The sequence below is a fragment of the Ciona intestinalis genome, chromosome 12 (genome assembly GCF_000224145.3).
Source record: "Ciona intestinalis chromosome 12, KH, whole genome shotgun sequence".
Taxonomy (NCBI): Eukaryota; Metazoa; Chordata; class Ascidiacea; order Phlebobranchia; family Cionidae; genus Ciona; species Ciona intestinalis.
In genome coordinates this window covers 5,117,526-5,132,606 of record NC_020177.2, presented here as the reverse complement: position 1 = coordinate 5,132,606, position 15,081 = coordinate 5,117,526, and the positions used below count along the sequence as shown (strand labels likewise).

Genomic DNA, 15,081 nt, shown 5'->3' with positions numbered 1-15,081 from the left:
GGGAGGGTGGTGTTGGGGGGCAGGGGGGCCTGGGGCAGCAGGCGGATTAACTTGGGGGCCAGGGTGCTTTTAGCAGCTTCTTCTTTTGCGTATTGTTGGTCGACCTGAACTTTGCGCTTCCGGTTCGCCTCTAGTATTCTGTGTGTAATGATGAATGTGAAACGTGATTACAAATAGTTACGCAAGCTATTCAGGTATTAAATAAAAACAAAACAAATCAGTACTTTTAAGAAAGTAAATTCAAAAACCATAATTTTGGGAAAGTAAATTTAAAAACCATCGAATTGGTTGCACCACTTTTTACTAGGGGGCTGTAAGATAAGTTAAGTTGTATTTGACCGACACTTTAGTATTCCACCACCCAACACAAAATGTACCTTGCCATAGCTTCATGAGGTTCTTCCTGACCCCGCTCAACTCTGCATTCGTAGCCGTATAAGTATTTACAATATTGCTTCTTAAGTGTGAACCCTGATGTGGAGGAAGTGCCCAACCCCATCTCCGTGCTTATCTCAGCCCACTTCTTACCACTCGTTACCTGGGTAATTAAAGTTACGACATTAGTTATTAAACTGTGCATCAAAAAGAGTTACTTTAGTTTAACAAATTTCCTACCAAGAACCGATTAATTTTATTTATCGCTTCGCATACACTAACGGATATCCAGTCAATCATCAATCAAAACAACGAAAAGAATGCATTAGCAACAAAACGACAGTCATTAAAACACGGTACAGATAAAAACTTGCTTTGAACGAAGTTTTAATTCGATTTTGTCTGAAATGTGTTATAATAACTGTTGTTTTGTTTTTAATTTATTCTCTTGTAAATTATATCTATCATGTTAACTACATTACATATGATATAACCAATCCACAACCCCATTACCTCTTGCATTCCTCCCCGATCCTTTACTTTATGATAAAGATGGAAGAGATCCAACGTCTTCCTCCCCATAAGAGGAGCATTCTTCAGTGGAAGATCTTTGTCTTCCCAGTAACGGAGGACACTATCAATAAAGTCCCGTCTTCCTGGTTCATCTGAGGGCTCGAACAACGCAGCTAGCTTCTGGGAAGCTGATCGCGCTGATGACTGTGGAGTTTGATTGACAGGTAATGCAAAATATCAGGCGTGACATTAGGGGTATCCAGGGTTCCATGTTACCCCAACTTTAAAGTAGCAATGTGTGTCACACTGAAGCAACTTTAAAAGCATGATTTTTGAGGAGAGTTTGCTATGAACATATTTGGTCAGTATCTACTACTCGGTTAATAAATGTTTATCCTACAAGGGTGAGGTCCTGGAGACATTTTAAGGGACTTGCGATTAAGCCCAGAGTTGCCCAACACAGGGTTTTATAACCTATTAATGACCACCAAGTTAAAGCAATAGCCATTTAGTATCTTCTATCTTGTCCAGGGACGCAAAGGCCCACCCTGGCAGCAGAGAGCAAATCTAGTGTCCTTTGGTAACTCTATACTAGCAACTAACCACTAAGTCACAGGCCTGGAATATTATGGGAGATAAAAATGTTCTCACCTTAGGTTTTGGTGTTTCCTCTACTGGTGGTGGGGGTGGGGTTTCGTAGTTGCTTTGTGGTGGGTTATACCCATGGGGTGCGGGGTGGGATTCCCCACTATTAGGGGGGTAATATCCGGGGTATTGTGGGTGAGAGGGCTGGAGGGGATAACCGTAGGGGGTTGAAGAAGCTGGCATTCGTTGGGTAGCTTGTGGTGGGCCAGGAGGTCCCATCATACCTTGGGCGGGACTTGATCCTTGCACCCCTGGGTGAGGCATGCGCGGGAAACCCATGTTTTGTTGGTACATTTCACCCCCTTGCTGTAAGTTGTAATGGGGGCGTGGGGCTTGTTGTGGTTGAGAAGTAGGGGGACCAGGGGGGTAGTAGGTAGGGGTGGGGTTACGCGGGGCAGGCTGGCTCCTGGAATGTTAAGTTACTGTTTAATTGATCAGATTTTAATATTGTGATGAAACCGTTTTGGAAATATATGGCCATTGCTAATCAGCATAGTTATAAGCACTGAGCATTGAGCCAGTATCCAGTTACCAATCTTTTGATGCAAGCGGCTAACACTGCAACGCACACAATACAACAGCAGAAAAGCTTTTCTATATATATAGTGGGGTGTGGTAAGATGGGACACCTTTCCATTCTATTTTCCTGTCTGGTTTAGCAGTAAACAAAGAACAGTCTAAGAATTATAAAAAACTCTCACTAAAAAACTTTAATTCACACGACTCCCATATACCATTGTTAACTGTTTATAACACGATCAGGATATTTGGATATTCCGTGCTAAAAGTGTCCGGTCTTTCCCCACCCTACTATATATAAAGCCACATTATGGTACTTTGTAGTAAGATGTAAGTAAAGTAACAACCCTAGAAAACTTACATAGGTTGCGCTGAATGTGCGGCTGCTACCATCGCTGCTGCCGCGGCTGCTGCTGCTCCCTGTCGCCCTCCCTGGTCAGTTTGTTGAGCGGAGGGGTGACTACCTTGTCGTGACGGTCGTCGCTCTGAAGGTGCCGGAGAACTTGTGTTGTACCCTGCTAATATGATATCTATGTTGATATTATGCGTTTGCAATGTATCAAAGTAGGGTTTTGTTTGAAAAAAAATGTTTTAAAAACTTTAAAAGACATACAGTTAACATTGTAGGACAGGTTTTTTTATTTAAATTTCTTTCAACTTACAATAATGCATTTGGATAAATCACCACGTTGCACGCAATATGCCAAATGTAGTCATTTACATGAAGTTAATATGTTTGTCAGAAATGAAGTTTTCTGATTTGTATTTTAAATAAAAAAACACACAAATATAATTAATACATGAATAGCAATACACGCATCATGCAGATATACCTTGTACTGTATGTTGGTGTGAGCCTTCATAGTAAGGTACACCTGTGTTCATGCAATTAGTTAATTACACAGCAACTTAATGAACATGTGTTGGTGGATGGGTAAAACTATGGGTGAGGTATCATACATATACACACGTCGGGTGGCTTTTTGCGGCTTTTTTGGGCTTGAATGAATGAATGGAAAACGTTGTTATAACATGGGTGTTCTGTTTTGTACACCTCGTGCCATCTTACAAGTTAGTGGAGTTACCATGTATGTTACTTTGTGGGTAACTATTTTTTAGAGAACTTTTATAATTTTTGACTAACATTTTTCAATCACAGCACAGAGGCCCTGAGCAAAACATGGCCAGGATTTGTTTTGAACAAGAAGACGTTGTTTGAAAGTGCAAAATGTTCTTTTAAACAGATTTAGTGAAACACTTGGCACTGGTTGAGAAATGGACGGTTGAATTAAATATAACTTCCCCTTCCACCAACACCATACACACAACACTCGTGCAAATAAAACAAAAAAAAAAAAGTTTGCCAAAAAACAACAACACAAACAATTATTTGCATAAGCCCAAGATTAACTTTGAATTTAACTTAAAAAAGAAATTTCTAAATTTATGCTGATAACTAAAATAAAGCGAGTTACATTTTTTGGGGGGCACTTTGTGATTTCATGCAGAAATATTGTAAGTGCACACAACACACACAAACAACATGCTTGTTATATTAGTACCTTGGTATACGGGTGATTGCTGAGCTTGCGTATAACCATGTGGTGACATCATTTGACCAGGTTTCCCACCACTTGGGGGACCTAGAGAATAAATTATTCAGCACAAGCTTACGGTTTGTATGAAAAAAAGAAAATTGATGCTATGATTCATTAATTTGGCATTTGCATTGTAACTATTACAGGTTCCACTCATTACATAAGAAATACAGATTTGATATAGTAGTGGGGGGTGGGGGGGAAGATGGGACACCTGTTTATTATATTTTCTCGTCACATTTGGTAATAAACAAAGAACGTTTAAAGATTATAAAACCGTATCCTCACGACTCCTACGAACCGTTGTAAATTGCTTGAAACATGATCAGAATATTCGGATATTTTTTTGCTAAAGGAGTCTCGTCTTTCCCCACCCTACTATATGTTACAAGCAAGTACTTAAATATAAGTATATGATTCAAAAAGCAAAAACATATAAAAAAAATTAAAAAACATTCAATATTATAGCAGTAGCGTACCTGCCGGGCGCATTTGTGGAGCATGAGGGTGCTGGGGTGTGGTTGGGTATTGTTGCCCTCCTGGGTATTGTTGGGGTGATACCATATGTTGGGGGTAATTTGGGGGTACTGGGTTAGGGGGTCCATATGATGACTGGGATGTTTGGGGTCGGTAGTGACCGTAACCTATAATGGATAATAATGAATGTATTGTTGATATTTGTTAATACTAATGTACCTACTGAGTAGAAACACAGATATTTTTATAAGCAGGGTTCAAATTATAAAATCGATGTTGCTTCATTGGCGGAGAGTTTTTAACCCGTTGTTTTAACATCATGTTTCTATTAAAGGCAGGTCACAGCCCTATACCAACCAAGCTGCATTAAAGAATAGATATTGTTTACCTGGCATTGGTGAATGGCTCGGTATATTTTGGTCCGGATGTTCGGAACTTGGACGGTTTTGTTGGGGGGTGCCAGGTTTCATTGGGGGTGACATGGGGTTAGAACGGGGGTTCCCCACTGAAGCAGGGGATCCTGGGGCTGATGGGCCCCGAAGTTGCGCAACTGAGGGGTGGGGTGGGTGAACTTGGGGTGAAGGGACTGTCCCCCCTGATGCTGGGTCTAAATACATGGAAATATTATAAATAAATAAGTAAACTGTTAGGGCCGACTTTCCATTTAATTCTATATTGGTGAGGCCCTTGTTGATGGCCTGGGATTTAGAAAGATTTGGTCCATTTCCACAACATCCACATTACTTGTATGTAAGTATGTCTTAATGATTATATATATATTTTTTATCCTATAGTTTACCGCTCGCAAAACAACATAATGCAAACACTACAGGTGCATGGCAGGACAACGAAAGCGACTGATGATGCCATTTTAGGTACAATATATATCTATTATAATATATAAACTATACATTGGAATCTGTTTATTCAGTCTTATTTTCATAAATTCTAACTTGACAACAACATAATCTCACCATGAGGATGATGCGTGGGTTGGGGTGTGTTGCGATTCGGTGACATCATATGCTGTTCGGTGATGCGTGAATGGGTGCTGGATATTGAATCAGGGGTGCGGGTGGGGGCGGGGACTTGCTGGGTGTCCTGGAGTTGGGGTTAGTTAGGGGATGTGTTTCTTATGGTCGTTGTATAGTAATAATATGGGTGTCTTTTTACACACCAGACACACATGGTGTATTCATACACCTCATGCTCACTGTCAAGTTATAACATGGGTGTCATCTCATACACCAGACACACATGGTGTATTTATACACCCCATATATGGTGTGTTCATACGCCTCGTGCTCACTGTCGAGTTATAACATGGGTGTCTTCTTATACACCAGACACACATGGTGTATTCATACACCTCATGCTCACTGTCGTGTTATAACATGGGTGTCTTCTTATACACCAGACACACATGGTGTATTCAACCAATTTAAATACATATACCATATAAAATGAACTTACCAATAAAGTTTTATCCTCCGTATTAGATGGGTTAGGTGTGTGGTATGGAGTATTCTGCCCCTATGTAATACATTGTGTGAATAACTTTTATACCAAACATGACATCCATGTTATTAGTTATGAAGCAACATCCATTCATGCATATAGGGGGCATGTTAATGGTGTGTCTATGTGGAAAATAAGGGTGTCTGAAACATTTGTTTGAGCAAAGAACAAGAATGTATACATGGGATCGTCAAACAGGTGTTTTCTGGTGAGTTTTAATACAAATGTAACGGCCCATATTCATATAAATGACAGAGTTGTCTTCATTTTCAACTGTTTTGGTTTAAAAACTTAAACCATTTTCAGCAATGTCGAAAGTTATAATATATATACTTATGTCACAGTATGTATAATATGTATAATACTGTGGGCCATACTATGTGGCATGCAGTGTTTGTATTGAAACCTGCATACATACATATACTGATATAGGAATTGATGGGTCGTTGGTGTATTATTATTATGTATATTGTGGTACACGGCAATGTTGTGATAAATAAAGTATGTTAACACATGTGCTGTGTTAGTTGTAAGCATGCAATTAACAACATCAAGCAATATTTGCATTCAAAGCTTTGCAATGAAGATAGTTAGTTTGGTGTGTATGAGAAGATAATGAGATAACTTAGTAATCATGTATATTAATGTAACTTCTTATAACACGTGTGTTCTGTTCCATACACCTCGTGCTCACTTGCGAGTTACCATGTATGTAACTTTGTGGGTGATTGTTTTTTGTGTGACTTTTAACAAATGTAACTTAAGCTGCGCCACAGTGCCGGCGTAAAATGGAACTATTGCATAAAAGGAACATTTTAAGCAGAAATAAGGTTTTGGGCAAAGAGAAAGTTTATGGATGGGAAACTTGATTAGTTTGATGATTTGTAAGCAAAGAATGTTAGGTGGATGGTGGCCACGATTATGACGACAGTTATACCATGTAGCTCTGTCTTTGTGGGAAATAATTTGAATGTGGGACGTGGTTGGGGTAACTTGGATGTCGGCTTGGGGAAGTACCCGGGGCAAACTGGGTTGTGTTGGGGTGATATCCCGATGGTGTAGCGGGGTGCATCGGTGGGGGCTAACAAAGTTATTCAGGGTAAAAATGCTCTAGTGTTTAAATGACAACTACGTGATTACTAATAAGCTAATAGCCTATTAAGTAAAATCTACCACAGCAAAAAACACTACATATTTAATATTAATAAACTTTAAAACATTACACAGCAAAACAACACATTATATTTTTAGTGAGCTAGAAAACGACAAAGCTAATTGATTTCTGTTTTATAAAAACTTGCATTGCAAAAAAAAGTTAAAAAACTAAAACAAAAGTAAAAACAAAATAAATTAGGAAAAGTAAAAATGCACTTAACAATTATAAATAGTAAGTACCTGCTGTTGGTGGGGTGACTGGGCCCCAGGTGGGGCTATGTGAGGGTACCTGGGCTGGCCCCCATACCCCGGTTGTTGGTCATGGATATATTGGTGGGGTTGTGGGTAACCTGCCATGTCAGGGGTCTTCGTGGAAGGGTCCATGGGGCGAGGGTACTGGAATAAAACGACAACCGGTAAAAATAGGGTAAGAACATTTAATTGAAAGAAAGAAGCATGGTCGATACACTTAGCGGACAAACAACAAGTCATTTATGTTTGATTATTTCCATGTTAGACTTAAGTGTAGATATATAATGTTATGTAGATTTAAATGCTTTGAAATACATGGTGTATAACAATGTAAGTATTCATGCTAACAAGAGGGCAATCAAATATAGAATTCTACATGGGTAGGACAAAGGCCTACAGCGGGTTTAGTTCTTATAAGCACAATTGTTTTAAACCTTTTTGCAGTACCCTTAATAATAAACATAAATTAATAGCAAAGCTTTGTCAACCCAACTTTCAATATTTCATTCATAAAACAAAATATAATAATTAATAAGATCTTATGCAGTAAAACAGAATTGTCAAAAAGTGGTTGGGCTGTAGTAGAAGATACAACATGTCACCCATGTGTTATGTCAACAGTCACCATTATTACGTCATAGGTCAAATATGTTACACGTGTGTTTCGACGCTGGTGCTTTTAGGTTGTGACGTAATAAAGATTATTGTGACAGCGTGCGGGGACAATGGTAAGGGTTACTAGAGGTCACTCAACACGTGCTTGGATCACGTGGTGTAATATGACGCGTGGCTTGATCAATATTACGTCACAATAGGAATGAATTATTTTATTACGTAATAAAATAAGTACTTGCGTTCTGACCGCTTATGTTGAATGAATACGCCAGTGATGAAGAGAGATACAATGATAGTTAGAAATGTTTAAATAATAAAATATTAACAAGAACGTATAAGAAAACAGTAAGCTCTACAAGAAGCTGTTTACTGTGTAGTAGTACTTGGTGTATTCTGTTATGATGCAAGGACAATCGTTCAACAATGTAAGTGCTAGATCAGAGCCGGATCCACATATTAATTTCTAGTAGTGTTTATAATAAAGCAAGTCAACTGCAAGAGTGGAAAAGCCAGCTCCGCTACCCCAGTCACATGCTAGCAAACCAAACAGACAAGTCAGCTAAATTTGGTCCGTGCTGTATAACAAAGAAACTAAACACGCCTCTCTTTGTTAAAACGAGAGCCCGTTATCGCATGGCGCGTCGCCACCGCGGAAAGAGAATAAAAGAGAGAGGGAGGAGCATGGAGTGAGAGAGCAAAGGAAATGATACGGCTGGTGGTACGTTAATCATATTCAACTCTCAACCAACATAAACAACAGCCTTCTATTTTACAACCAACTAATAGTTTTCGTATCCATGGTAACGAACAGCGTCATACTTTATTTAAAACGGGAAATTTTTAAAACAAAATTAAGATTTTTGATGTTTTTTTGTCCACCACGGTAAATATAAGAGCCCACTATGCGCTGTGAATAGGTATTGTGACGTAAAATTAGGTTCTACAGCCACGCTTTTTGACTCGGTCTTTTACATACATTTTACCCTTATCGTGTTTTAACGACTGACGGTTTGCTGCTAATTCCTTTCTCTTCTCGTTGTTTTAATTATACGTTTTTCACTATCGTTTTCAAAGAGATAAGTATAACGTTAATCATATATTAACACGAGAAAAGCTCTAGAAGCGGGGCTTTCCGAGTTATCGTCAGCTTTATTTACATTGTGTGTTGTTTCTTTAGAATGTGTGGGTAGTTGATGAATGTTATCTTGTTACATTGGAGTATTGGTAGCGGGTATAGGATGCTCTTAATGGCGTCATAATGACATTGAATCGGTGATTGTGTTACGTCATACTGTTCGATTATGATGTCATAAACTTGAAACGGGTGTGGATGATTGTAACGTATTTATCCTCGCGTAGTTGGGGCAATAGTCGTTATAACACGGGTTTAACACCTCGTACCTGCTTACGAGTTCCACGTATGTAACTTTGTGGGTGACTATTTTTCTGTATGGTTGACAACTTGGACAACCCGTTAGAAACCACTGGGTTTTTCAGCAATTGCTGTCGTGTCTTGCCCAGGGACACATACGTCCACAATGGTTAACATGTGAGGTAATTTTGGAAACCACCGCGCGGTTATAGACAATCTCGATTGTTCTGGGTGTGGTGAAACATACGCGTACCTCATGGATGCCTGCGGTTATTTCGACCAATCGTGATCGTATCCACTTATCAACGAGTTGGTGACATCATCAAAAAACTACGCCATAATGACGTCAGCACAAAAACCGCTTAAGCAAAATACTTTTTTTTTTTGTTTGCGAAATAAAATAAATCGTCTTGAAATTAACTTCAGAGGAGCGAATGTGACGTCATAATAAAACCGCGACTCGCAGATAATGGGGGTCGGATCCATAAATTGTTTTAAATCGCCTTTTATTGGTGTAATAAGGTTTGAAAATGGTGGAAATTCGCGTGAAGTGAGCAATTTGAGGCGTTAGTAGTACAAGCAATAGCGCGTGTCGCGTAACAACATGTACTGTGACGTCACAAATGTATCTGTCGGCGGCAGCGATCGACTTTCATACACGGGGAATGGCGTGGGAGAGATTTGTTTTCTTTGACCTCAGCCCAACCCAACTCCCACCGTTATAACTAATGCGCCGCACACACAAAACACACATGCGACCACGAGCGCGCACACACAAGCAATCAGCTGATAGCGTCCTATTGGTGATCTATATGTGGCACCAATTTTCAAAATACTTGGCAAAATAACACAGGGTCATGTAAGATTTATGTTGACAATAAAGGTGTTACTACTTTTCATCTTATGCCATTAAAAACCCAAATAACTAAATTGTATCAAATTTAAAACATAAAAACATACATTTTTTACAAAGTAACAATATATTCAAGAATTTAAAATTTACTGTTTAAAAAATACAAATACCATCATATATATATATATCTAAAATACAGAGCCTGGAAAAGTTGTACAATATAAATATTCATTATTACACGCTACTAGCTATACCCTACAATCCACCGCTACCATATATCAAAGATACTTGCTTTGGTAAAAGATAAACCTAAATATGAACAAGTTACAAAATACATATCAATTTTTCACAGGGGTAACTTAGTTGTACATAGATTATAGGTGTTGGGGAAACAAGCCAAATGTGGCATAAGACTTGGGCCACAAAGCGTGCCACATTGTAGGATCTCACAGATTTGGAATAAAATAGAAGCCTGTTGCAAGACAACACATCTGTGGTGAAACTAGGTTTATAAAATATATAGAAATAACAGAAAATGATAAATTATTTACACCCCACTGGGGAAGTTTATCGACACTTAATAATAGAGGTCCTATAAGGGTAAGGTCTTTAGTGAGGCACCCAACACCCAGGGTGCTATTATCTAAACACCACTATGACAATTTTACAGAATAAATAGCTTAAAACGGGTAACATTCTTGCAAGAGAAGAACCAAAAAGAGCAGAGAAGTAAAACAATTGAGCACACAATCAATAAAAGCTGGTATCAATCACTTTGAACCTATGAACAAGAACATTTTATTTCTAGTGAAACAACAACATTATTACTGCTAGGTGTTACTGTTGGGGTAATAGGTTCAAATCCCTGGGTCCCATGGCATGTCTTGCCCGCCTCACCAATATAGAATAGAAGGTTACTGCTATTCTACCATTTGTTGCATAAGCTTATTCTATACTGCAAAGTAACTAATGTTCTTGTAACTTACAATGTAAAGTCACAAAATGTGTGATAAGACGTACTGTACTCAGTAGTCTATATTTGTTCCAGTGTAGAATACTTATATAGATGGTAATTATAACATAGTATGGGTTTGATTTGGTGGATTAAATGTTACAGACTACAGACCAAGTACATGAATGTTAACTATTTTGATCAGGTAAGATTTATATATGTTAATGTTGATTGTCATCTATGTAAAACGAGTACCCTCCAATCTTGTAAACAAATATATTCATGTTATGTAAATTAATTTGGTTGGTTGGACTTGATTTTTGCCTGTTACGTATTTTGTAGCACCAGATCCTTACTGTATTTCTCTTTACACAAGAATTGTTCAACTTTATGAGCACCAGATCAGGGTCAGATTCGCGGAATTTATTCTAGTTAAATTCGATGCGAAAGATATTTTTGTTATCATATAAATTAATTAAAGTTATCATTAAGAAAAATTTGTTTTGTGGTTGTTTTAATAAACTGGCTGTTGGTAAAATGGTGTGAAAATAACCAGCTATATATATTGCAGAAAGATAAAGTTACAATATAAAAGATAAGATAATAAACATTATATAACTCTAACATATATAATTCTAAAATTAGGCAATACGATCCTTTTGTCACAGTTTCAGGTATACATATTCTTTCTCTAGAAATATTTTCTTTATGGTAATCATCAATTAAATGTTACAACTCCAATGTAATTTCCTGGTGAAAAACCTTTATTCTATCATATGGCAATCACTGATGTGTTGCCTACTTTTATGGTCTCTCATTTTTTTGTATGTCGTAAACATATCATGTCACTATGTTTCCAAAGTGTTCTGCATATAATTCATGAGGCAATGGGCCAACTGTGGCCTTAACCCCCAGGCCCCATGACCTATAAATGCACACATACAATGTTGGGGTAATGAGTCAACTCTGGTCTAAACCCCAGGTCACATGGTGTGCCACACTGTAGGACCTCATCCATATAGAATAGAACATGCATATACTACAATGTTGGGGTAATGAGCCAACTCTAGTCTAAATCCCAATTATTTCGACAAGGATCTCACCCATAAAACAGCAAATATCGAAAGTAATTAAAATATGCTGAATACCATACACATGACTATGATTCATAACATACAATATTAAAATATATAGTGGATACTCACATGTGTTGGTCGACCCTGCCAAGCCTGGGGTTGGTGCGGATAATCTGACTGTTGGGTAGATGGGTGATAACCTGGGTATTGAGCGGGGTACTTTGATGGGGTGGTTAGAAGCTGGTTAAGGGTTGGCGTACCCCCTGTATTCTGCGTGGGGTACCTTTGCATGTGGTTGGGGTACCCAGGGGTATTATGCATTGGTCGCATGCCTGGTTTACCTGGGTATCCTGTGTGGTTGTATGATCCATATGGTGGGTAACCTGGGGCAGCAGTAGAGGGGCCTTGGGGACCATTACCCATATGTGTAGGGGGTACTCCATTGCTTGTGTATGGCCTGCCTTGGTATGCTGAGCTTGGCATTCCGTTAGTTCCTGGTGTTTGGCTAAACTTTGGCCGATCGGTTTCACTTTGTTGTTGATTATCATCATCGGGTTTGTCACTAGGTTTTGTGACGTCATTTGAATTTCGTTTCAGATTTGAATATTCATCTTTTGCTTGCCCATCTTTGCCGCTGTCTCCATTTTCCTTCACGTTACTTTGGCCGGTTGTCGCTCCAGTGTTTGTGACCATTTCTAATGCTTCAACTCATTACTGGTCTACTTTACCACATTTGTCGTGAACTTACACTATTACGTTAACTTCTCGTGGCTGCTTTAAAAACATAACATATTGAATTACAACGGCAAGCTAAAATTACTCTACAACTCATGCTCTATGCTGTATACTGCTAGGCCGAGTAAGCCGCCATACTGTCCTACCACGAAAAGCGCTGCGAGATCCGATTAATAGTACGAGCGTGCGACTGAATGACCGACATTGGCTTTCTCCCCTTATTTTGATAACCACCGTCTTCGCTAATTGTTTCAGAATACTAGAGTCGTAGGCACGTGCTGTAAGTACAGTGTATAGGAAGAGCTGGAAGGAAAGCTGCACAATGCACAACTGCACCGAACATTAGATCTTCGTCAACCTACGATTTATTACATATATACACCCGCGTCGATAGGGGAACATTTTATACCCATACGCGTACGTTATTACCTAAATTTTAAAGGTCTACATCTGACTTAGATGTATGATATTCCATTTTTGAAAAGGTTTGGGTTATTTTGTGACGATTAGAAGCGGTTTGTAGCGTAAAGAGTTCCGTGTTGAAAAGATACGGCGGAGTAACACGCGCAAAAAGCGGATTTTCGGGTGCGCAGCGTCTGAGGCGGAGAAGTGTGTAATAAGCACTGGCTGTTCTATTTCACTCCCTGCTCATTGTCCGTGTGTTTTTGTAATTACGTTGGAGCTAGCGAAAGATAATCCTTACACGGCTTGGCTGTCGTCGACATAGTTCGTTCTAACCATAAAGCTTGTGTGTAAGGGGACGCTACCAACTGACGGTGACATACAGCGAAACATTCACATTAGTGCACAGTGACTTCGACATTTGGTTGGAGGTAATTATGCACCGATGGGGATAACATGGGTCCCAACCATTGTGAGATACAATAGAATGGTTCAGTTTAATTGACATTTCACATTTGGATGATGAATTTATTTAAAGAATTAATTACTACGTGTTCGTGTGAATTCAATGATCTACTGGTTAGCATGGATGAGGGAGATGATAGCGACTTGCGTTGCTTGATTTATTACAAAGAGCCCGGAGCGCATAAAGCCTCATTGGATAGGCAAGGAAAACAGCACAAAATAAACAAAGACGATCGCCTCCCGGGTCGGTCGACCTTTTCAGTAGAGGGAAACGCTGGCTTTATTACAGGCATCCTGCCTTCGACGCCGCGGCTGTTCTAAGCGGCTGTTCCGCGACCAAGGCAACTCACGGCACCACACTCATCAACAAAGCTATATATCTCACGTTGGTGGAGTCACCATTTCGCCCTAGAGTTGATCATTTGGTTGTAAATTTTAAGGCGTTTTCGCTGGTGTGGGAAAAACGGGGCGGGATATTTATTTAAAGGGGTAAATTAACGTAAATACAGCACAATATCGGGGAGTAAAACCAAGCATTTCTACTGTTAAAACAGCCGGGAGTAAAAGCGAACAGCCAGACTAGGACGTTGGTTGCTTAGTTTTACTGGCTCTGCCCGCTCTCTTAGTGGGTCTGACAGTTTGGCCATAACAAAAAACACGTAGTTCTGGTTTGAAAGCGAAGTTAGCGAAGCGAACACGCCATCGACTATTACGGAATTGTGAAGCGAATGAATTATAAGGTGTGCGTACACGGGCTGCCGACTGCGGTGTATAATACCTGGCCATGTTTTGCACAAAAAAAAATTCGCGCCGAATTATTGGAGTAATAGGATTTTAAAGACATGGGGAAAATGGACTAAATTTGAGATTCCATAAAAAAGAGTTTTAATTCGCTCGATTCTCGAAAACAAGTGGCTTATTTTTAGGAGTCGGCAGAAATAAATAAGCGATTAATAATAATTTATAGATAACATCGTAAACTAATTGGCTACAAATTAACCACCAATGAGTTAAACCGACTTCCCTATGTATCGTAATACAACACCTAATATGTAAATACGCGGTAAATATGAAAATTATCAGCAATAATAATTAAGGGGTGTATTAAACATGCCTTATTTGATTATTAGGTAAGAATTGTTTCAACCGATTTACGCAACTCAGAAATATGTGCTAATGGTGTCCGCGGTGGATTAAAAACTGTCAATCAAACTAATTAAAATGATGACCACACTCCAAATCAATAAGGGGAAGATTTTACTGCTTGCTCTGTAGCGCTAGCTGCCGGTAGTAAATTTGCCAATTAAAATAAAAATAGGCAATAACCTGTTTCGTTTTTTTGCGTTTAGTAAAATGAAGGAATATTACTAATGTCGTTAAGTGTCTTGCACAAAAAACAAACGCGCCTATAATAGTAGCAGCATCAAGCCACGAACCCATAATCCCCGGGTCAGAAGCAGGCGCTAACCAACTGCGCCATAGCGCCAAGTTTTTCACATAACGTAGATTAAAAACGGTAATAGCTTACAGCATAACTTTACCCGTATGACATATTAAGC

At 39.0% G+C, this 15,081-nt stretch overlaps 1 protein-coding gene across 1 annotated transcript; it reads right to left on the bottom strand.

The window, feature by feature from the left end:
* Positions 1–69: 69 nt before the first annotated feature.
* LOC104266354 (AT-rich interactive domain-containing protein 1A-like) lies at positions 70–12,613 on the bottom strand. The gene is made up of 13 exons (XM_018814247.1): positions 12,050–12,613; positions 7,041–7,196; positions 5,102–5,228; positions 4,516–4,734; positions 4,130–4,294; positions 3,615–3,695; positions 2,886–2,927; positions 2,414–2,582; positions 1,540–1,939; positions 889–1,092; positions 378–538; positions 278–311; positions 70–138 (listed from the first exon to the last, which is right to left on the bottom strand). The coding sequence occupies exons 1-13, from the start codon at positions 12,611–12,613 to the stop codon at positions 70–72; spliced, it is 2,391 nt and encodes a 796-aa protein (XP_018669792.1).
* Between the last annotated feature and the right edge of the window lie 2,468 nt (positions 12,614–15,081).

What these genes read in the sequence shown, in the direction of transcription:
- LOC104266354 (XM_018814247.1), bottom strand. Translation starts at nt 12,613, where the DNA reads ATGGTCACAAACACTGGAGCGACAACCGGCCAAAGTAACGTGAAGGAA. An exon ending in CCTCATGAAGCTATGGCAAG is followed by an intron (nt 312 to 377) that starts GTACATTTTGTG and finishes CTTATCTTACAG; the next exon opens with CCCCCTAGTAAAAAGTGGTG. An exon ending in GTGGTGCAACCAATTCGATG is followed by an intron (nt 139 to 277) that starts GTTTTTAAATTT and finishes CATTACACACAG; the next exon opens with AATACTAGAGGCGAACCGGA.